Source organism: Puma concolor, chromosome D4 (assembly GCF_028749965.1).
Source record: "Puma concolor isolate L17-30 chromosome D4, mPumCon1.1.hap2, whole genome shotgun sequence".
NCBI lineage: Eukaryota > Metazoa > Chordata > Mammalia > Carnivora > Felidae > Puma > Puma concolor.
Genome location: NC_141679.1, coordinates 1,624,141 through 1,647,439, shown reverse-complemented (window position 1 = coordinate 1,647,439; position 23,299 = coordinate 1,624,141). Strand labels below are relative to the sequence as shown.

At 63.5% G+C, this 23,299-nt stretch overlaps 1 protein-coding gene across 3 annotated transcripts in view; it reads right to left on the bottom strand.

Moving 5' to 3' along the window:
• Positions 1-2,042: 2,042 nt before the first annotated feature.
• PHF2 (PHD finger protein 2) overlaps positions 2,043-23,299 on the bottom strand; it is a 75,938-nt gene continuing 54,681 nt past the window's right edge. For all 3 annotated transcript variants that reach the window (XM_086684774.1, XM_086684775.1, XM_086684777.1), the window contains exons 6-22: positions 21,573-21,759; positions 20,577-20,739; positions 19,850-19,937; positions 19,380-19,486; positions 18,119-18,210; positions 17,243-17,332; positions 15,943-16,311; positions 14,863-14,982; positions 14,576-14,691; positions 12,980-13,158; positions 12,832-12,902; positions 11,955-12,115; positions 7,521-7,795; positions 6,259-6,354; positions 5,883-5,992; positions 4,544-4,895; positions 2,043-3,994 (exon numbers count right to left, since the gene is read on the bottom strand). In XM_086684774.1, coding sequence (XP_086540900.1) covers positions 3,906-3,994; positions 4,544-4,895; positions 5,883-5,992; positions 6,259-6,354; positions 7,521-7,795; positions 11,955-12,115; positions 12,832-12,902; positions 12,980-13,158; positions 14,576-14,691; positions 14,863-14,982; positions 15,943-16,311; positions 17,243-17,332; positions 18,119-18,210; positions 19,380-19,486; positions 19,850-19,937; positions 20,577-20,739; positions 21,573-21,759 — 2,665 coding nt within the window. In that variant the 3' untranslated portion in view covers positions 2,043-3,905. The remainder of the gene's footprint in view (positions 3,995-4,543; positions 4,896-5,882; positions 5,993-6,258; positions 6,355-7,520; positions 7,796-11,954; positions 12,116-12,831; positions 12,903-12,979; positions 13,159-14,575; positions 14,692-14,862; positions 14,983-15,942; positions 16,312-17,242; positions 17,333-18,118; positions 18,211-19,379; positions 19,487-19,849; positions 19,938-20,576; positions 20,740-21,572; positions 21,760-23,299) is intronic.

The window sequence follows — 23,299 nt, the reverse complement described above, 5'->3', positions numbered from 1 at the left end:
GCTAAAGACGTTTTCATCTCCTGCAGGTGCTCCAGGGAACCTCTCAGACACCCCTTCTGCCTGCGGTGTGCACGGACACTGGGGTTTGTCTCTGCATGGCCAACCCGTGTGAGGGAGCTGGTCACGCTGTGATCCCGGAGCTGGCAAGGCTGGGGCTCTCCCCGAGGCAGGAGAGCGGGTCCCTCCTCCAAACGCGGTGACCTCCTCAGTAAAATGGGCTTCCGGTCGGCCTTCATGACGGCTCCGGAAGGTTCTCAGCACAGCAACCAGCACACAGCAGGTGTTCAGTTTGTGACCATGGGATCCAGCTGAACTTTGGGAAAACTAGTTAGGGAGCAGCGTGTGTAACTTAGTGTTCGGTGCGCCGCCTGTGCCTGTCAGACAGCAGTAACAAACGGCTCAGCGTCGCAGAGGCCTGACGTGCAGCTCGCCCGTTGCCCTAGCAAAGCGTTCTGCAGTCAAGCAGCTATCTCCAGGGAGGCCCTCCTGGGGTGGGGGGAACCCAGGAGCCCAGCCGCTGGCCCCCAGGGGGCCCACGGGCTATCTGCAGGCTGTACTGGGGGCTCACTGGGCCCCCGCCCTCCCAGCTTACCAGCGTGGGGCTGTTGGCCTCCCACAGAGAAGGGGAGACGACCTGGGGAGGCCCCGGCACGGGCCCGCCTGGCCTACCCAGAGACGCACGTCCCGAGCCCGCGCACAGACATGGCCGGGCAGGGACCTCGTGGGGATGCCTCACACAGGCTGTCAGGGCCACAGTGAGGGCACAGGGCACGCCCGGGCCCCAGCCCCCAGACGACCTCTGAAGGCCCAGTCCCGAGAGCCCCACAAAGGTGGGGGGACCTGAGGAGTGCCCAGACGGCCCAGCCTCCAGGATGTGAGCTCAGGACCCACCAATCTGGGTTTGGTGGGGCTCCAGAGTGAGGCCTGAAGGACAGGGTTGGGCACAGGTACCTTGTGGCTGAGGGTACCCCCGGGGGAGCCACCGGGAAGAATTGGGCTGGATCTGGGCAGGGATGGGACAGCGCAAGCAAGGGGTCGGCCTGGCCGGGGGGTGTGCCAAGGCCACTATCTCTCGTGGGATCTGATGGAGGGGACTGGGCTTTGAGGCAGCTCTGGGAGAACGTCACATGCACGGGCCCGGCGGAGGGGCAGCCCTGGCCTGACCCGGGGCATCATTTGGTGGCAGTACCTTCCAGGCAGGGTGGGGACCCGGAGCCCCCACCCCCAGCCTCCCTTAGCTCAGCCGAGGCCCCAGAGGCACTCAGCCGCTGAGCGGGACAGAGGATGTGCACGCTGGGCACCCAACAGGGTGGAGGAAACCAAAGCTCAGAGAGGGGGACGAGGATACTGCGCATTGCATTTCTATGCCCCGTGGCAAATGGCACCAACACGTCACCTGAACACACTGCCGCCCACCGATGCGTGTTCAGCTGTGCGGTCACAGTGGCCTGGTGGGCACATCCACAGGCAGCTGCTCAGCTACCTGGGAAGCCGATGCCCTGGGCCATGGCCATCTGGGAAGTGGGTGCACAAGGACCACCCACCGTCCCCTCCACCATGCCTCATGACGGGCCCAGGGATACTCAGCAGGTGCGGGGGTGGGGGTGGGCGCAGGCACCTCTCCCAGAGCAGCGGCTGGTTTTTCTGCAGCTGCCCATGCCCTCCCTCCTCAGCTGCCCTGCGCTGTGCATGTGGAGGGGGTCCAGGCAGGACCCGTTGTGAATAACTCTGAGATCCCACATGCTGACACCCCAGGGTGCGGGCCCTGGGCTCACTGACTCAGCTAAACCGTTCATCTGTGAACCGTCCGTGGTTCTAGAGGCTCCGGGGGAGGGGGGGGGGCGGTGCTCGGGGCCGTGGCAGCCGCTCCTGCAGGCTGGCTTGGGGCACTCTGGCTTTCCGCGGGCAATCCAAAGGCTTTCCGAGGAGAAGGCTGGCCGCCCCGCCTGGCCTGCCTGCCCACCCTCGCCCCAGCCCCGCGCTCCCCCGCGCTCCCCTCCCGCCACCCCTCCCGCGGATGAGCAGGAATGACACAGACATGGTTCTGTACAAAACCTGAAATATTTTTACTCTTTTAAAACTTTGATCTAAGCTGCCTTAGACCTCATGGACTCGATACAAGAGTAATATGAATCGGGAAATAAAACACTTTAATAGCCACGGTAAACTTTGTTAGAAATGTACATGTTGCCAAATAATAATAATAAACTTTAAAAAATAAAAGAGAGAGAGAGAAAGAGAACAGCTTGATGGCCGGGTTAGATTATATAAATGTTCGACAAGGACGGGAAAGGAAACCTCGCAGACGCCAGGGCGGCTCCGCCGGGGCCCGGCGGCGACCTTGCCCGCCAGCCTGGGGGCGGGGCCGCGCCCCCCCCCCCTCCCGCCCCCCGCAGCGCGGGCCACTTCTGCGCATGGACACAGCGCCCTGGGACGGGCGTATAAACAAAGCTCATAAGAAATGTACAAATATAAAAAGCTACAAACATTAATAAATTACAGCATCACAAAACACAGAAACACTTCACAAGGTGCTAGTAAAATAGCGGCGTCCCCACCCCCTTCGCCAACAAGAAGGAAAGAAAGAGCTGGTATTCGAGTTGAAGACCCCTCTCTGATCGCGTCTGGAACAGGTCTCGTGCGTGCGGTTTGCTTCTGTAAAGACAGATATAAGGCTGCACAGACATCACTTGTTTTTCAGGCAATACCTTAGTTCCTAAGAGAAAGAAAGAATACCGACGATAACAGTAGAAAGAAAGAAGGAGAGGAGAAGCATTGGAAACCCAACTGCTCATCAGACTCGGCAAAAAACTCGTATAAATGTTAATGAAGGACTCTCTAGAAAGAAATTCCTAAAGATACTTTTACTCTTATAAAAAAGAAGTTATTTAAAAAGCTATTTACACGCTACATTCTATGAAAAATATGCTTCGGGAGATACATCTAAAATTAAAATACAGGATTGCCTGAGAAACAAATCCAGCCCCTCCGTGTCACTGGGCGGAGGACGTGCGGTCCGGGGTCCGCCCGTGGCCTCGACACCAAACACCGACAGGTGACAAGACAGAAGTGCGGGCCCTGCGTCCCTGGGCCGCCCAGCCGCCGTCAGCCCCGCCAGGCAGGTGCCTCGGCTGACAAGTGCTTCTCCGAGTGTAGCCGGTGGGGCTGGACGGGGCCCGCCCACATGGCTTAGCCTGGGCTCCCAGGCCCTAGGTCGTGGCTGGGCCCGACCCTTCCAGGGGGACCCCACGATAGCGCCCCCACCCACTAACACAGACCCTGCCGCCGGCCCCGGCATCCCGACAAACGCCCCGGCAGGTCGGGGCACGACATCCACCATCCGGCCCGCCACCTGCCGGCCACGGAGCATAGAGGCCCCTCTCCTGGCCGGGCCGAATGCTCTCTGGACTGAGAATCACTCAGGAAGAGTAGGGGGGCACACAAGACCCCATTTTCTCCTCCTCTTCCTCTCTAGTGTTCTTTGCCTTTTTTAAGCCTCTGGAGGCTACCAGCCTGTGGCCAGCTCAGACTCTGGGCCTGGTGAGCGTTGGCTCACTCCTCCTTCCTCGAAGGACTCATGCTCCCAGCAGAGCTGCGGAGGCCCTGCAATCACACCCACACTCAGGGGTGCCTGGAGGCTGTCCTGAAACTGGAATGGTCCTCACGTGGGCAGGGCCGAGTTTCGGGAACTGGTCACTCTAAGCAACTTGAGAAAGGACATCTGTCCACGTTGGTGAGCTCCGCCTGCTGAAGCAACAGATGCTCGTGTGGGGGGGGGAGTGGTGGCCGGGAGGGGGCCAGGCCCTCCCTGGGGTGAGGCAGCGCGGCCACCCTCCTGGGGGCGGATGTTCTAGCGGGGCTCCGGGGGTCCTGAGCGGAGCGGAAGGATCCTGGCTTTCCAAACTTTAAAGGAGTAGTTTTCCATTCCGATGAATTTTCAAAATTTTCCCAAGCCTCTGCTTGGCGGTGGCCATGCCCTTTTTTGTACGTTTTCCTGCAGCCAGAGACACAAAAGTGGCGGGTGTGAGAGCTCGAGAGGGACCTCCCCTCCTGGAGCCCCCATCTTCTCTGTAAGACAGGCCTGCGGGCCTGAGCCCCGGGGCTCCAGACCCCGCGGACCCACCAGTGGTCACCAAAGTGCCCTGCTGCGAGGCTGTGGGATGAGGGTGGGGGGACGGCACCACAAGGGAGTGAGGCCTAGCTCTCCTCCTGGCGGCGGGAGCCACACTCCTGTCCACAGCCAGCTGGGCCTGGGGGCCAGGGCGCAGGCAGATCGGGGGTCTGGGGGTGAGAGTGGGGACCTGGGGACGCAGCCAGCCGTCCTGCCCCCGAACCACCCAGGGAGCCTGGATCACCCTGGGCCCCTCGGCACACTGCCGACGACACCCAGCTCTAAGCTGGGCCCCAAAGCCAAGGCGAGCAGGAGCAGCTTTCGCACTGTGAGGGGCCCTGGCCGAGCACGTGGCTGTAGAAGCGGCCACCTGGGGACAGAGGGGACCCGTGGTCCTCTAGCGTGCAGTCTGAGGGCACGCGGGCGCGGTACCTTTGGCGGCAGTATTGTTGGGGGATGACGCGGAGGGCCGCCTCTGCGCGAGGAAGACCCCGGGGGCCATGGGCTGGGAGGCGCGGCTGGCCTGGGCCCCTGCAAAGGCTCCGGCCGCAGTGTACTCGTGGTCCGCCAGGCTGCTGCTGTGTGATTCAGGCGGGGGCTCGGGCGAGCTGCCCTCCTGCGAGGCCTGGCTGCTGGCCGTGCTGGCGGAGGCCGGGGTGGCGGAGGCCGGGGTGGCGGAGGCCGGCGTGGTGCTGGCGGAGGCGGAGGCGGAGGCGGAGGGCGAGGGGGTGTTGGGGGCCAGCTTCCTTTTGGTGCTCTTCTTCTTCCTGCTCTTTTGCTCCTCCTTTGGACAAAGCATGCGGCCGGGCCTCAGACACAGGGGCTGGTCCCTCCTGTGTGAGGCCACTCCCCTGGCGTTGGGTCAGCTGGCCCCCAGGAGACCTGGCTGGGTCCACACCTAGCCCCACGCCCCCCCCCACCGTGAACCCGAGCAGCACCGGGACCCGTGCAGGGACCACCGTTGCCCCCGTGCGGGTGAGCTGCCCTGGACATGGGGACACGTGGAAGGTGGCACCACCACTCAGCTGCAGTGGACGTGCCCCCTGCCCCATTCCTCCACCCATAGCCTGACTCCCGGCCGAGGGGGGGGGGGAATGCGCCATCAGTACCCCCCTCCCCAACCCCCTTCACTCCCAGAAACTTGTGAACAGGGATCAGCAAGACTCAAATGTCCCCGAGCCTGAGACAGCTCCCAGACTGGGCAGTCTGGGCAGGGGGCTGGGGGGAGGAGCAGAGGCCCGGGCAGGGGGCTGGGGGTGGACAGAGGCCTGGGAAGGGGGCAGGGGTGGGGGAGCAGAGGCCTGGGCAGGGGGCTGTGGGGGGAGCAGAGGCCTGGGCAGGGGGCAGCAGTGGGGAGCAGAGGCCTGGGCACAGGGCTGGGGTTGCAGCAGAGATCTGGGCACAGGGCTGGGGCGGGGGAGCAGAGGCCTGGGCAGGGGGCTTGGGGGGAGCAGAGGCCTGGGCAGGGGGCTTGGGGGGAGCAGAGGCCTGGGCAGGGGGCTTGGGGGGAGCAGAGGCCTTGGCAGGGGGCTGGGGGGGGAGCAGAGGCCTGGGCACGGGGCTAGGGGGGAGCAGAGGCCTTGGCAGGGCGCTGGGGGGGAGCAGAGGCCTGGGCAGGGGGCTGGGGCGGGGGAGCAGAGGCTTGGGTAAGGGGCTGGGGGGGGAGCAGAGGCCTGGGCACAGGGCTAGGGGGGAGCAGAGACCTGGGCAGGGGGCTGGGGCGAGGAGCAGAGGCATCTGGGGAGCTGAGCCCAGGCAGGGCCCGTCTCACCTGCTGGGACAGCTTGGCTGCGGCAGCTGCCAGCCCAGTCTCGATGGAGGCCACTCTGGTGCCCTCACGCACAGGCCTGTCCTGCCTTGGCACCGATGGGCCGACCCTCGCTGCAGGAGAGAACGTCAGCCTGCTTCGAGTGGCCACCTATGCCTGTGCACCCCTGCGTCAGTCTGTGTCCAACACCTTACAACTCAGGGAGGGGCCCCACGCCAGCAAGACAGGTGACAGCAGGCACGGGCCACACGGAAGGTGGACTCAGACCCCCACCCCAGGCCAGGTGCAGAGACACCCCCCCTAGGGCTGCTCATCCAGACAATGGAGGTGAGGGGCCGGCCCCCCGCAGGCAGTCCCCCAACCCCGGCTCCTGTACTACCTGTGGGGCTGTAGGGGGCGTCGTCCGAGCCCTTCCTCTTCTTGGACCGGGACTTGAAGACCGGACTGTCCTCATCAGACTCCAGGGAGGGGTAAACTAGGAGGTGGAGGGGGGGGGGAGGCTGAGCCCCTGCTGAGAGCGGGGGACTTCAAGCTGCAGAGCACTGTCCCTCCTGTCATGGCTGCCACACACACGCGCGCGCGCGCGTGCGAGGGCACAAGTCCCCTGGGAGCCATCCAGCCCAGGCCCCCTGAGGCACAGCAAGGGCAGGGACTGGCCAGACAAGAGCTCCCAGGCCTGCCCCAGCGAGTCTTTGATGAGGAAGTCCCGCACAGCAGCTCTGGGGGGATTCCCGGGTGCCCCCACCACAGCGCTCACTGCTGTCAGTCTGTCAGAATAGGGCAGGCCCCACATCCAGGCCCGCAGGTGTCCACCCGACAGGGCAGGGCCAACCTCCCCTCGGGAGGGTTCTCCAGGGGCAGGAGGGGGGAGTTGAGGCCCTTGGGCCATGGGGACCGTGCCGAAGGCAGACCCCGCATCACTAGGGTAGCACACCCCTGGGCCCCAGACATCCCCAGGGGGGCAGGCCAAGGTGTGGAGGCAGGTCCTCACTCCTGAGCCCTCCCCTGCGGCCAACAGCAGCTCCCCAGAGCCGCCCGGAGCCTCGAGAGCAGGGCCTGGAGGGCTGGGGGGGAGGGTCATGCCCTAAGGCCCCCTGCTCACTGCCCACCTTGGATGTGGGCCACTCTGGGCCTCAGTGTGGTGACCCACACAGAGACAGACGGGACGGCCGTGGTCTCAACATGTCTGTGAGCATGCCACAGTGTGGCCGCAGAGGGGGTAGCGGGGTTAGTCCTCAGAGGGCAGAACAGCCGTGGACCTCCAACCCAGCAACGCCCCGTCCCAGGTCCACGCCAGAGGCACAGCAAACGTGGCCACACGGCACCCCTGCACTAACGTTCCCAGCAGCAGCGTCCGTGGTGGCTGAGAGGCAGAAGCCAGCAGGCGGCCGAGAGTGGCTGGAAGGGGCCAACACGTGAGGCAGCCACGGCAGAGCACGCGAGAAGCAAGGTCTGTGCCCAGGACGTGACGCACACAGACGGAGAGACTCTGTGGGCTACGGGCCAGGGAGGGGCTCTTTCTGGGTGGCGACCATATGCTTCTGAGACCGACTCTCCTGTCTCCTGAAGACGGCCCAGCTCCCGGCATGAGCAGAAGCCCGGGGGCACTGCTGGCACCCGCCCGCACCCCCAGGGCCTCACCATAGTCTGAGTCCTTGAAGCAGGCATCCAGATGGTCCTGCTCCTCCTCGTAATCATCCAGGTCCACGCTGTTCTTCGCTGCCCTCTTCAGCAGTCGCTTGCCGGCGCCCTTGCCACCACCCCCGTTCTTCCGGGCACCGTGAGCCACCAGCGAGCTGCCCTTGGCCTGGCCGGCGCCCCACGTGGTCTGCAGGCAGGAGTCGGAGGCCTGCAGGTTGGCCATGGACAGCATTCCCTGAATTGCTTCCTGCGTGCTGGGGGAGGCCGGGGGCTGGCTGGAGACACAGAGAGAAAGGCGGCGCTCAGCCCACAGGCCGCGGCCCACAGCACTGAGCCCACGGCTTATGACCCGTGGCCCACGTCCCACAGCACTCAGCCCACAGCAAGGAGTCCATAGGCCATGGTCCACAGCCCACGTAGCCCCCACCCCCCAGTGGCACAGGGCACAGGGTGGAGCACAGCAGTAGCTGATGACTCCCTCTCTGAAAGAGCCAACCACCCCCTACTCCAGCCCTTTGCCCCCACACGCTGCAGGGTCAGAGAGAGCATGGTGAGGGGACACAGGAGAAGAGAGGGAGCAGAAGGGGGCAGAGAGAGAAGGGTGGCAGATGGACGGGCCTGTACCGGCCTCTGATAGCGCCTGCTCTCTCCCACCTGCTCTTTACCTGCTGGCCACACCTCAGCCCGGCCTGAGCTCGGCCCCGCACAGCCGCCCCCTCAGGCAGCCTTTCCCAACACCACCTTCTGCTGACCTGATCCGGGCACCTGTCACCCTCCGGCTCTGGGCAGTGCCGAGCCCCCTTGCCACATTCTCTTTGCCTGCCCCACCCACTCCGCCATCACCTCCTCCCAGCTGAACTGACTCCCCTCCCTCCAGATACCCAGTGAGGCTGTGTTGCTGACTGACGCTGCGTCCTCCGCTGGCCTGGGCTCTGGGAGGGGTGGGTGGCAGCCCCCCTCCCCCCTCCCCCCCCCAACAGAACAGAGGCCTGGACGAGGCTGGATGGGGACAGCTCTCACCGCCAAGGCCTGGGCTCCTCCAGGTGCTGTGCTCTCCTCCCCGTCCCCGCAGACCCCCGCATGGGGTCTGTCTGGGCCTTCTCAGGGACCTCAGCTCCATGTCCCACCCCCCCGCCAGGCCTGCTTTCCTGCCTCTGCCCCAGCCCATGCCTCCTTGCAGCCAGCGCCGCCCCCCCCCCCCCCCGCCCCGCTCCGCCCCCTAGCCTATCTGCACCAGGACAGACAGCTCACCCTGGTCAACCCTCCACATCTCCCTGCAAGGCACCCAACACCCAGCCCAGGAAACTCCCAGTGGGCCTGGCCCAGCAGGCATCTCCCTTCAGGGGCCGTTTCTGGCCCTTGGCCTCACCCCCGTGGGACAGGACAGCCCACCCTGACCTGTGGGCCCCCAGCCAAACCACTGTGTCAGGCACTCCTGAGCTGACCCTCCCTGGGAGACAGGACCAGGAGTCCCGAATAGGGTGGGGAAGCCACAGGCGCTTAGCCCTCCTCCCCATCGCAGACCCAGAAGGCCTGGGCAGCGGCTGCAGGGTCCAGCCCTGGTGTCTGACATCCATGCTTCTCCTGCCTGCCCCATGTGCCCTGGGGGATGGACCCACTCGAGGCTACTGTGACCCCAAAGCAGCACCCAGGGTGTCAGTCCACACAGGCCCTGCTGGGGGCTCTGCCTCGTCCTCTCTCATGCTGCCCCCCACCCCCACCCCATCTTCCAGAAGTGTTGGAAACACATTTAGTAGTAAGACCATTGTAACGAGAAGGAGCCACAAGTCCCGGCTCAGAAGTGAGAACTTCTCAAACGGAGGGCCGGCAGGCTGGGGGAGATACAGCCGGCCCCCAGGGAGAACAGACACAGAGCGTCCCTGCAGGTCCCAGGGGCCCAGTGAGACAAGCTTGGACACACGTAGTCCTGCTGGGTCACTGCTGGGCTCTAGGCCAGGGACTCTATCCGGAGCAGGGAGGAGGGGGCCGGGGAGGGCTCTCCAAGCAGCATCCCCACAAATACCGCTTCTCGGGCTCTGCCCCAGATACCCTGGACCACAATGTCCTGGCTTCTGCTGCAACCAAACAGGACTGCAGTTCCAAAGCCAAAACGATAGGAAAATCAAGTCGGATGGTCAGAATCGGGAGCTCCTGGACCCTCTGCCCCGTCCACACTGCACAGGCAAAGGCTTGTCCAGGCCTAGCCAGGAGCACACAGTATACCACGGCTGTGCCACGGTGACCGGTGGTCTCTGAGCAGCACAGACCCCCGACCTGCATGGGAGACAGCAGGAGCCAATGGCTGGCCCGTCACCCTCTGCACCAGGCTCTCTGGGGCATGGATGTGGCCCTGTCCGGCCCCGTCCCAAAGCTCTGGGCCCCCTCACGCAGCCTCAAGGCTGGGCAGACACCAGGCTTCCCACAGGGACAGGAGGGCAGGGGGGCAGGACACCCACCGGGAGCTTCCCCTGGGGAACTGGCGTGGTCCCAGCCCAGCTCTGCTGCACCCAGGAGGGAGGCCTGTGGAGCCCAGGGCTGCATGCTGCCCGGGCCAGCGGTCAGTCCACGCAGGGCGGGCGCACCAAGGAGCAAAGTCTAGCCAGTGCACATGGAAACTCATCTCTTAATCCTCCAATTATCATACCAGAACCCTCCCCCCAATCCCCAGCGGTAAACGCTAAGCAAACCATCCACAAGAAATTAACATATTTCCCTCCATTTTTTTTCAGCTGTTTTTTCCCAGCAGCAAATACTTAAAACAGAGCAAATGGACCATCAAAAACTGACCCGCTCTCCAAATGGGAGACTGGGGAGAGGGACTGCCTGCAGCAGGCGGTCCGGGTGGGCCTGGCAGGCACGTGTGCATGTGCGGGTGGGTGTGAGGGCACACGTGTGTGGGGGCACACGTGTGTGTGTGCAGGGCAGTTAGCGGTGCACCTCGGACCGGCAGCCCTCCCTCCAGAGTCCGAGCATCAGCCAGCCAGGGTTCTTTCCGGAAGAAGGGCACCCCAAGGCCGCGTGGGGCCAGTGCCCTCCTGGAAAGGGGGTCACAGCCAGATTTCTCCTGGCAAAGCCTCAGGCCAGGGTCCCGCCATAGCAAAGGCCACAGGGCATTTCTGTCGTGAGGGACTCATATCTGCGCGTGTACAGAAACCACTTAATGCCAAGCAGGAAACGCATACCCCAAAGGGCAGCAGACACTGCCAGCCACACGCCGAGAGAAAGCACCTACAGCTGCCTGTGAACACAGTATTGCACAAAACACCGTGATTCGTGAAAGAAAACACAGCCAAGTGACTTAGCCAGAATCCTCTCCGATCGCAGCCTAATGCGCTTCCTGGGGGCCCTGCGGCCTCCCCACGGCTCATGCAGCGTTGGGACTGAGATTTCGGGAACACGGTCTCGGGGGCAGAGCTAGGGGACCGAGTTCTGGGCAGGCCACGTGCGCCCTGCCTTCCTGAGGCCCAGCCCTTCCTGCCTGGATGTCACCGCCCAGCACAGCCCACCGTCCCGGGCCCCCACCAAGCTCTGTCATCGGGCAGGACAGGGATTCTGCTCTGGCCTCCACCACTTGTGCTGCCTCAGTGTCTCCTGGGCCGCCGGAACGTGCTGCTGTCGTGGGGATGGGCAGGGGACAAACTCCCAGGTGGGAGGCCCTGACACCTCGGTTATCTGTCTGTGGTACTTGTGGCAATTCCACGTGAGCAAAAAATGACCACAATGCTTAAAAACAAAATTAGTTGGATGGGCAGAGAATTCAGCTGGGACCATCACCAGAGAAACGAGCCCAGAGGGGTTAATCCGTGTCTCTCAGATCGCAGGTCTGGGGCCTAGCAGGCCTGGGCAGGAGGAATCTCGGCATCCAGGGGCCCAGCCGCAAGTGGGCTCCCAACCCTGCCAGGCAAGTGCATGTCTGTTTGCACACAGTGGTCAACGGCAATTTGCGTGGGTCTGCACGTGCCCCCGGATGGGTGCGGTCATCTGGGGGCCTGGCAGGTGTGGCCCCTCCCAGGGCATGTCTCTCCTGTCCCCAGGCTCTGAAACGACCTTCTCTCTCCCTGCAGGGTGAGGTCTCTGAAGCCCTGGGTCCCAGAGACACCAGGTGCCCTTGACCCGGAGGCTGGGCACAGGCCATGGAAAATTTCCTACATTACTTTCACAGCATTTGGGAAGCATCTAGATAGAGACTGCTAGACCTCCCAGCCAGGAGCCCAGCCCAGCCCTGGTTCTCCGCATTCCCCCAAGGAGGGCAGCCGCTCAGCCTCCTCTGAGTGCAGGTGTCCAAGACTGTGGCAGGGTCGGGGGGAGCTCCGTGCCCTTACTCAGGGGCTCCACAGACCTTCGAGAACAGCAGGCCAGCGCCCACTCACCTCCCTGGCCAGCCTACCTCTGGGACGTAGGCCCAGAGAGCCCACGTGTGCCCTGCAGGCCTACCTGTTGGGGTTGTACTCGAGCGCTCCAACCTCCTCACTGGCCTGCAGCAGGTCCAGGATGCCCGCGGCTGAGCCCCCGCTGTCTTTCTTCACTTTGGCGTTGCGGGCAGGCTTGGTGTCCGTGTCGATGTGCAGCGAGCCCTCATCAGAGGACTCGTCACTCTGCCGCGGGGATAGAGCCACGGATCAGACAGGGCTTGAGGGACAGCTATTGTCTCCCTCTGGCCACAAACAGGTTTCTCACAGTCTTTCAAGAGCCGGCCCTTAGAACAAGCACTGCGGGGCCTGCTGGCCAGACACACACAAAACGGCTAGACCCCAGAGCTTTCTGTTGGGCCCCAGGGGCCTGTCCCAGAAGGCTGCCCTATTTCCCCAGGAAACCCTGGTTCACGGAGCCTTCCACAGGAGCGCCGGTACTGACAACAGATGGGAGGAGAGCCCGTGTGGGTGGGCAGGGAGCCGGTGGGAGCACAGGCCCACAGGCAGAGCCCCAGTTAACAGCCACTGGCAGGTAGCTCTGGGGACCCCTGGCCTCCTTGCGAACAGCCACCGTGTCCCGGGCTGGATGCAGCCTAACTTAACCACCCCCAACCATGGTGTAGGACCCCCGGCAGGCCTGGCCCCGCTCCCCCCACCATTCATCATCTTCATGGTGGCACAGCCACCCACAGAGACCCGAAGACCTTCCTTGAGTCCCACCCCTGCGTTCGTCCCTCCCTGTGGGTCCTATGGCACGTGGCCCCACTCCAGAACCCAGGCCAACCCTCATGGAAACGCCCGGGGAGCATGAAGATGAGCCACGTCCCCCGCGAAGCAGGACGGCCAGAGACAGGGATGGGCGTGCGGCCTGGCCTCCCGGGGACCCGGGGCAGACACACCTTGTAGAGTGCCGAGTCCAGCTTTGGCTTCGTAACGGGCGTGGGCGGCGGCTCCTTCCCGTCCAGTAAGACTGAAAGCACAGCAGAGATGCGTCTGGCAGAGGCCGCGGGAGCACGGCCGCCCCCCAGCCCCTGCGCCCTCACTCACAGGACAAGTCTCTCTTGGGGGCGCTCCGCCTCCTCCTGATGGGGAACTCGTCAATCTTGAGCTCCCCATCGTCGGACACATACTCGTACTCGTCCCGCACGGGCTGCGGCTTGTCCTCCTTGAAGCTCGGCACGGCCCCAAACACGCCGGGGCCAGGCTGCGGCTTCAGGGCCTTGGAGCTGCGGCGCACACGCGGGCCGGTCAGTACCACGGGACGGCGGCCGGCCCGTCCTCCAGCTGTCGGAGGGTGTGCTCCCCCCGCCCCCCCCCCCCGAGGCTCTGATCCCAGCTCGATTTCAGAGGCGGCCAGCATCCACGGCCTGGGGTCCCCGTGGCGCTGCGTTGGAAATATTAATTCCGACTGCGGCGCAGACACAATGTTCTAAAAGCTATCATTCGACTCGGGTGAGGTGGGGCTCCGACGCGTCCAGCAACGGGGACAGCAAGCCAGGGCTGGGCCTCCCGCTGCTCCCCACAGGGCAGCTCCAACCGCCGGCATCTGAAGCACACACACCAGGCGGCAGGGAGCCCTGCTGGATGTGCACACCGGCATGCACACACAGCTGTGATATGGTGTCCACGCACACGTGTGCACGCACAGAGTCCCATCCACCGCTGCCTTCTCCATTTCCAAAGCTTCAGTGCCCAGCAACCGAGCTTCAGACAATCAAGCATGTGCTCAGGGCCACGAGGTCCAGGCCACAGGCCCTTCCCCACAGGCCTCTGGGCCCCAAGACCACCCAGACCAGACCCAGGCCCCTGCTCACTGAGCAGTCTCGGCACACTGTCTAGAGGTCTTGGGACTAATGGGATGTCGGGCCAGGCTCTCTGCACGGCGCTGGACGTCGCCCCGCCCTGCTTCCCCACCACCTGCAACAAGGAAACTGAAGCCCACGGCAGAAAACTGGCCCCATTCCCACTGGGATGTACTGCTTCCCAGCCGGGGGCGCCCACCCCAACCTCAGACTCAGCGAGCAACTGCGCGTGGGACCCTGGCTGACAAGGGAAGGGGCTTCTCGGCTGCCAAGCTGCTCAGCAGACACAGACCCCTTCCGCCGTCTGGAACACCGACATGCCCACTCCCACACACACCCTTCCTGCCTCTCAGCTCAGGGCCACCTCCGCCAGGAAGCCCTCCCGATTTCTCGGGCCCCACAAGCCCTGCACTTCTATCCTCCACAGCCTCCATCACAGCCATAATTTGGGGCACATTTGAGAACGATGGGTTCACACAGGCCTCTGAGCCCCGAGGCCAGGACCCTGACCCACCCTACGTGTTCTGTGCCAGCCCAGGGCAGCAACTGGGCTGGAGGCCACCCAGTCACGCTCTCCCCTCTGCAAGCACACACCAGCTGGCCCCTCTCCACCCACCAGAGCTATCAGGTTGGGAGGTGGGGAAAGGTTCTGTCTGGTGATGTCAGCCAGCTCTGGAAGGGGGGGGGGGGCTCACCTGGGGACCCCTCCAGGAGGTCGTGTGTGTGCATGTGGGGTGTGCGTGTAGCATGTACGAGCCCGTGTGATGTGGGGTGCGTTTCTGTGCGTGTGTGCTGTGTGCAAGCGTGTGCGCCTGCCCCTGCAGGCTGAGTGTGCACGTACCCCAGCAGTCTCTTGTTGAAAGAAAACGAGAACTTGGTGTCCTTGTTTCCTGAGAGAGGAGACTTCTCCAGCTTCTGCTCCTCCTCCATCTTCAGCAGGGAATCGGGTTTGCTGTTCTGAAAAGAAAACCCAGGGCTGTCACTGGGCTGCATGCAGGCAGCCAGTGGGCGGAGGTGTTGGGACTGGCCGGCCTCCTCCCTCGGACCACATCATCCAGGAACCCCATTCTCTGTAGCGCCTAGGCTCACGTGTGTGCAAACGTGCGCACACACGCACACACTCCTCACCTTGTACTTCCACTTGGCTTCTGACTTGCTCTTAGTTTGTTCTCGGACTTCCAGCCTCTCCACATCATTCTGTGAACTGATCACCTCCTTGTTGGGCACACTCAGGACACTCTTTGTGGCCTAGAAGATAGCAGTCATGACCCAGCAGTGGACACAGGAGAGGGTCAAGGATCTCTGAGGCTACAGGGCAAAGTGAGAGCCACACGGCACAGAGCCCCTGCCTCCTGCTGGCTCACGTGCAGCAGCTCAGCTACCCATCCACTCACCCCATCTATCCACTCATCATCCATTCATCCACCCCATTCACCCACCATCCCATCCCCTCCATCCATCCATCCACCCCAAACACCCACCCATCCACCCACCCACCCACCATCGTAACCATCCATCCATCCATCCATCCGCCCACCCACCCACCACCCCATCTATCCACCCACCTATCCACCCATTCATGTACCCTCCCCCCCTCACGCCCTCCCTCCCTCTTCCTGCCATCCATCCACCTGTTCATTTGTTCATTCATCCACCCTCTCTGCCTCAAGGAAAGGAAAACCAATGTGCCCCACTGGAGCCCTGTGACACTGGCCCTGGTTGTCAGTGATTCCCCGAGAAGGGGTATCAGCCTCCCACCAGCAGGAGATCACTCAATGGGGCCGGGTCTCAGTGTCTCATGGTCCCTGAAGCCCACGCCTAAGGCCCTCTGGTTACACTGGTCAGGGCCAGGCCTGCCTCTCTCACTGATTATGGGGGCTCAGGCCCCTCAAGTAACTGCTCACATCGCCAGTCCCCCTTCTACCCCCCCCCCCCCCCCCACTGCTCTCGTGGGTGCCTGGCCCACCTTCAGGTCCCAGAGAAGACTCAGCCAGCTCGTCCCCCCGCGTGACCCCGTGTGGGACCCCCGTCCCAGCACAGACACCACTGCCTTCGCTGGGAGGCTCTGTCCCCACTGCGCCAAGCTCGTTGGGCACAGCCCCCCTGCCCCCGGCCCCTAGTACAAGGACACGGCAGCCCTGGTTCTGGGCCGCGGGCCAGCCTCTGAGGTGTCTATGGACCCTCTGACAGGAGGGTGAGACCACCCACCTTGCCTTTCTTGGGTGGCTCGATCTTGGTAAGCGCCTCCTTGGTGTGGGCCTCCAGCAGGTCCAGGTTGGGGATGGTGGGAGAGGCTGCCCCCCTGCACTTCTTCCCTTTCTTCTTGCCCCCATCCTTGAGCTTTAGGGGCTTGGGGGGCTTTGGGGGCTTCGGAGGCTTGGGGGGTTTGGGGACTTTGGACGGTTTGGGCATCTTCACGGTTTTGGGAGTCTTTTTCTTGGACACTTTCTCCAGGAAGGACCGAGGAGGGCTGGCCTCAATAGGGGATGGGGGCTCCTCCTTCTCCCGGTCCCCAAAACAGACCTCATCTGAGGAGATGGCCGGGGTCACTTCAGGTCGGGTGGCCTTGGAGGCATTCTGGGGCAAGGACAAGAAGAGGTGGTCAACCACCTCCTGCCAGGAGGGCCTCAGCCCAGGCCGTGGGAGACAACCCAGCAGAAAAGAGCATCCGTCTACATGCTTGCATCTGTCCTATGGCATCCGTAGGATACACCCATCTACACCACCTCACACTCACGTCTGTCCTACAGCGTCTGTAGAATACACTACCCACACCACCTATGGGACACCCTCACGTCTGTCCTACAGTGTCCATAGGATACACCCGTCTACACCACCTAAGGGTCACACTCACGTCTGTCCTACAGCATCTGTAGAATACACTACCCACACCACCTATGGGACACCCTCACGTCTGTCCTACAGTGTCCATAGGATACACCCGTCTACACCACCTAAGGGTCACACTCACGTCTGTCGTACAGGGTCCGTAGGATACACCTGGCTACACCATCGACCAGACATGTTCGTGTCTGTCCTACAGTATCCATAGGACAGCGTCACATCTGTCTACACCATCATGTGACACATCCATCTACAGTACCCACATGACAGGATGCCGTTCGTCTACACCGTCAGCTACCTGACCCCTCCGCCTCCTTGGTGGGAACTGCTGTCCCACCCTGCAGCACAGAGAAGCTGGGGGCAGTCCGGGCTCACGCAAGCAGGGTCTCCAGAGGCTGGAATTGTCCTTCCTCCAGTCTCCTCCCCGCCCCTTGGGAAAGCTGCAGAGGAGCCCCATCCCGTTTTCCCAGGGCTCCTGCCAGGAGGTCACAGGCAGCCACAGGTGCCTAGGAGTTTGCACTGTGCCGGTGACCCTGCCCCAGAGGGCTGGGGGAGGAGCCATCTCAGACACCACTGTCCCTGGCGGGCAGCTCTGGGGAGGGCCAGGGAAGGCAGGCAGAGGGTCCCCCTGCCAGGGTCGGCGGCCTCCGGGGGTCCGCCCTACCTCGCTGAGCCGGATCTCTTTGGCGAGGTCTTTGATGAGCTGGGAAGGTTTGAAGTGCTCTGGGAGTTCGTCCTCATGCTCCGCCAAAGCCTGAAGGACAGCACACACAGGCCCGGGCTGGGTGCTGCTGTCTACCGTCTAGGCCACGCCACCCCACCCCTTCCCACCCACAGGGGCCCTCCGACCCAGGCCCCATCAGACAGGCAGGGGGAAGGCTCTGTCATGACCCCACTCCACAGGTGGAGAAACAAAGTCCCAGAAAGGACGACATGCCCGAGGCCACCACTGGCTGGAGCGTGGACGTGGGCGGTCCCTTCTTCCTGGGCACAAGGCTGCTACACCTGGCCATGTGGCTGAGGAGAGGTGGGATGGACACCAGATACTGTTCCAGGCCTTGAAGCCAGAGATGTGGATACAGGACAGCCCTGGGGGATCACCAGACAGTGCTGCTGGGGGACACGGCGGGGGCAGGGGGTGCGGGACAGGGCAGTGCTGCTGGGGGCACCTTGTAGGGTAAAAGGTCTGTTGCTGTGGAGGGCACAACGTGGGGACACAGTTAAAGGGATGCCCACATCACAGAGCAAAGGCCACTTCTGAGCTGATGAGCTGATGCCTAGATGGGCCCAGGGCCAAGAGGCTGATCCCAGCTCCACCACCCCGCCCTGCCCCCTCAGGGGCACTCCGTGGTATCTCCACCACCCACCTTACCCCCTGCAGACTCTCCAGGCCCCTGGGCCCCCCCGCTGCGCCTTGGGCCGGGCACTGCTCCCCCTACCCCGCTACAGGTGAGCTCTTCACAGGCTGGCTCCCACTAGAGGAAAGGCTCCCCGCCCGGACCCACCCCTCTGCCCGCTCATATGGGGCACATCTCCCTACCTGCTTTTTCGTCCATGATCTAAAAGCACCATTGAGAATTTTAGCTCCTTGGACTAGATGAGGGGGCAGCTGCTTCCCAGATTTGTGAGAACCTGGGCGGGGAGGCAGAGGGATTTGATCTGGTGGGCGTGTGCCCGCCCCGCCCCTCCCCGCCCACCGCCTGCGGGCTACTTCACGCGGTGGGCGGGGCAGGGGCGGAGTCCGGCCAGACCTCTGCCCACTGCCACCTGCCCAACTGCCAACGGTTGCTCTCGGAACCTCGGGGACCCAATCCAGGTGCCCCGCGAGGGCAGGACTGGCGCTCCCCCCACCCCCACCGTCCACCCGCAGGGTCCAGGTGTTCCCCCTCCACGTGGCTCCCCGCCCACCTCAGTGAGGGGCCACAGGCGCACCCACACCTCACGCTGCCCCTGCATAGCTGCGGTACGGGGTGTCCCTGCGGTGGTGGGCCAGGGCAAGCACGGTCTCAGAGACGCCCTGGGGGGCTGTGCGAGCCCCCAGGAAGGGGACAGAGTGCCCCCTCTCCGGCCGGGTAGCTCGCTGCAGAGGCCGAGCGGCCTGATCTCCCAGCCACCACATGACAGACGAGCGGGTCCACGGTCAGTGGTCACCCCATCAGGCCGTCTCCAGCGGGGGGGGGGAGGGGCTCTGCCTACACTGCCCCCGTCTCACCTCCCTACCATGAGCCCCCGGGGGCAGGACTGGACTCCCTCCTAGACACGCCCCTGCCAGGGTGAAGTGCTCTGCATTTAGGGCCCAATGGATGAATTTCATTGAAACCTGGCCAGCCAGGACTAAGGTCAGTTTTTAGCTTTCCCATCTCTAGCAGGAGCCAGAGCCCCTGCCCTGAGGAAGGGGTCTCAGCTGGCTGTAGGAGCCAGGCACTGACCCTGAAGGCCTGGGGTGCAAGGCAGCTGGGTGTCCACGGATAGCAGGGACCCAAGGGGCCCACCCCTTTCCACAAGCCTCCGCGGGGACCCCAACAGGCACACCCACCCCTAGGACGGCAGGGACGTTGCAGTGGTCCTCAGCTGGCAGCTGGGAGCCAGGCAGACCCTCAAGCCTCTTGACATCCCAACTGAGCCCCACCAGGAGCCAAGAAGGCTGCGCACACCAGGCCCGGGGACACACACCAGCGTTCTTTCCAAAACATGAACCACCCTGCCCAGCACCCCCCAGCCCCACACTGCAGAGCAGGGCTCAGGCCCCTCGAAGGCTGTGCTCCACCCACAGGCAGAGACGCCAACCTGGACATCTGTACCTTTAAACGCCTCCAGCAAATGCTTTCCCATGTACCAGCAGGCAGTTTCAAAGTTGGGAAACTGAGTCAGGCTGCCAAGTTTCAATCTCCTTTCCACTTCATATGCTCTGGAAACCATAGCAAAGAACTGTCCAGAGCACTGAGCTCTGAGGGGGCAGCACGAAGCGTGAGCCCACGCCCGAGTCACGAGTCACAGCTGTGACAAGGCCACACAGCACGGCTATGCTGCCCCAGCCTCCACAACGGGCCCAGCGCAGCAGAGAGGAGTAGGGGGCCACATGGGAACGAGCTCCATGGGCCAGGGCCACTGGGGCTACGCAGGGACCGGGCCGCTCAGGGGCCCCTGCGAGATCACAGCCCACCTCCCAAGGAAGAGGCTAACGGCACGCCCAGAACCCAGGGGAGACGCCACCACACCGGCCTGGCAGCAGGGGACCTGCCCGGTGGAACCCAGGCCGGCGTGGCCCTACCTCATCTGCATCTCCACGCTCAGGCTGTGGAGGAAATGTCCCGCGAAGGCCAGGCAGTCCACAGGCGTGAGCGTGGCGTAAATCCAGCCTGGGGAGACAGGGAGGTGGCCAGCCCTTCGTGGTACTCGAGGCTCCTTCCAGCCTGTCCTGGTGCCCCCGTCCAAGCTGGCTGGGCTGCTCAGTGCACTTCCTGCCTGGCCCAGGCCCAGGCCCAGGCCCAGGAGCTTCCCACCCAGCCCCGGGCTGCCCAGCACCCCGACCTCCACACATGGGCGTGGGGGTGGGTGTGGGGGGCCCAAGCCAAGCTGCCATAGCCCTGGGAGAGCTGGGCCGGTCCCCGGATCGTCCTCAGAGGGGAACCTGGGCCACATGGGGATGTCACCGTGGCCGGGAGGAAGGGGGGAACCCAGGGGAGGAAGGGGTCTCTCAGGAAGGACTCCGAACACCTAAACGAATAGGAGTATGAGGCCTTATTCAATCCTGATTGAAAATGGGGGAAAAAATGTCTGCAATTAGGAAATGTGAGCAGCGGCTGCTTAGGTGTTGACATCATGCTACGTGCAAGAGGCCTTCTGGAGAAGGAGGAAAGTCTCAGGGTGAAGCAGCATGAGGCCTGTAAGGCCCTTCCTCCTCCTCAGGGCTGAACTGTCCAGATGAGCAAAAACGTGGGGCTCAGGGCCGGCTCCCAGGGCCCCAGGACAAGGCGGACAGCCCCGCGGATGCTCACCTGAGGGGATGAAGAGCGTCTGGCCCTGCTTGAGGGTGCATTTATAACACCTGTCCACCTGGTCTGCAAAGAACATCTCGCTGTGGTTCGCGGCCGACTGCCAGCGCTCGTATAGGGAGATGTTGGCCGAAGCCGGCTTGATGAGATAGAAGATCTTCTCCCCCTGCCAACAAGAGGCCACTGGCAGAGCCTGCCACCGCCCAGGACGCTGGGGGGCGGGGGCACCACAGGCAGGGGACACCGCTGGGGGGCAGAGCCGGCCACTGCCCAGGGACCGTGGACACCCAGGGACACCGTCCCTTCCCTGAGATGTTGGGGCCACACGGGCCTTGCAGTTCAGGAGTCTGTTTGTGGAAAGGTTATGGGCACCAGAGCCCGGGCACCCCACACGCCACGCTTGTGCAACACTGGGAATGTCACGTGTGGCAGAGGCAGCCCCGCTGTGTCATGACTTGCTCCACTCCTGAGAGCCTCCTGCGTCTGGGCTGCAGATGGAAGGATGGCCCCCATGGCCAGGCTCCGGCCCGCCCCACACTCAGCGCTCCACAGGGCCAGGACCATGAGCCCCGCCGCCCCACGAGTCAGGCTCAGGCAGGTGCAGGGAGACCCAGGGCCGGTGCCTGAGCCCAAGACTTGGGGTCTCCTTCTCTGTCTTCACATCTCCCTTGTCCCCTGGCAGAGGCCCCCAGCCCTCCCCACTCTTGTGTGGGCCCCCACACACGTTCCCTCACCCCCTCTTCCAGGAAGCCCTCCCAGCACCGCACTCCCCTCCTTAGGGGTCCGGAATGCAGAGCGCCAGGCCCCCTCCAGTGGGCTTCATGAGCCTCACCCTTCCCCAGAAAAAGGCAACACATCTGGGCCACTCTGGCCCCGAGGCTCCCCCACCCCCACCTCCCGAGGACCGGAGAAACACATGCCCATGCCCCGCCAGGTGCTGGCCCCATGGGGGCCGTGGGGACCACAGGCGGCCTTGCTCGTGGAGGCGGGTGTGCCCACCTTGAGCACGTGGTACCAGGCGGAGGCGCCCCCCGAGTCGATGTGGAAGTCGGTGTAGCTGTCCTTCACGCAGATCAGGCAGTACTTGGTCACCTTGGGCTTGGCCAGCAGCGCGTCGTCCGGCCAGCAGGTCTCCACCCAGGACAGCTTCTTGACGATGTCAGGCGGCTCCACGAAGCTGGACATCCTGGGGGAGACAGGAGGAGGGGCATCGGCGGCAGGAAGCTCCCCCGCACCTGCCGGGCCCCCAGGCGGGAAAGGTGGTGCACGTCCCTCAGCAGTTCTCCACCCGGGGCTATGTGACACGGCCATTTTACAGATGAGCAAACTAAGGTTTGCAGGGGCAGATCGCAGCTGGCCGCCGGGTGCAGCCACAGCAGGTGCCTAACGTGGGGTTTCTCCATCCAAAGTTGGGGGAGGGGGGAGGCCAGAGAACGCCCCTCCCTGGGGACCCAGAAGGGGATGGCCCAGGTGGGCCCATGAGGGTGCTGCTGGATATCGCTTGGTGAGAAGCCACTGGTCTCCAGAGCAGACCACAGGGGACCTGGAGCCTGGAGCCACATCGGTCATTGTCAGACCAGCTAACTCGTCTTCAAGGAAGACACAGACAGGCAAAGGTGGCCTTTTCAATTAAATGTCACTGGCCTGATTAAAATGCCAGTATGGGGGCGTCTGGGTGGCTCAGTCGGTTGAGCGTCTGACTTCGGCTCAGGTCATGATCTCGCAGCTCCTGAGTTCGAGCCCCGCGTTGGGCTCTGTGCTGACAGCTCGGAGCCTGGAGCCTGCTTTGGATTCCGTCTCCCTCTCTCTCTGCCCCTAAACAATTCCCATTCTGTCTCCGTCTCTCTCAAAAATAGATAAACATTAAAAAAAATTAATAAAAAATGCCAGTATGGCATCAAAGTCGTCCAGGTCAGCAGCCCTGCGCGGTGACACATCCACATGCTGGCCGCCTCAGGCAGGACAGAACCGCACAGCTCCACACGGAAGGCCGTGCCGGCCCAGACAAGCGTGTCACAAACCACAAGCTAGGCCCCACCACTCCACCCTCCAGACCTCAGCAGCAGACCCTCTTGACATCTCCGGCTCGTCCCAAGCTGGTGTTCCTCTCTGTCCCCTGAGCCCCTCTCCCCACCGTCCATGCCCACGGTGGCTCCCAGGCCACCTGCTGCCACAGGAGAAAAGACCTCTGCACACCACACACGAGCACTTCCCCCCACGGCCACAAACGCCCTCACTTCCTCGCTGGACGGCTCCTCGAGCACACAGCCAGCCTGCCCTCCTGCCACCGAGGCTCACTGCTCCCTGCAGCCTCCCAGAGTGGACAGGCTGGGTCCCATGGCCCCCAGGCACCTGAGGCCACCGTGGGTGACAGTGCAGAGGTGACGACGTACGTCCACATAATTGACACGTCACTGTCACAGCAGGCGCCTCTGGGATCAGGGGACACGTGAGTCACGGCAGGATCCCCACAGACCCTAACATGGCCACAGACAGACTGTGATCAGGCCTGGCCCCTGCAGCCCCAGCTGGCGTCTTCAGGGACAGACAGCACTGATGACGTGGAAGCCACCCTCTCCCCCTCGACAGCCCTGGCACCAAGCCCACAAATGGCCTGGTGTGACGTGTTCACGACCCCTGTGATCCTTGGACCGGGCCTGAGGACACCGGCGGCACCACACATTTTCTGCCAGCAGAGGGCTGGCCCCGAGAGGCCCAAGGGGAAA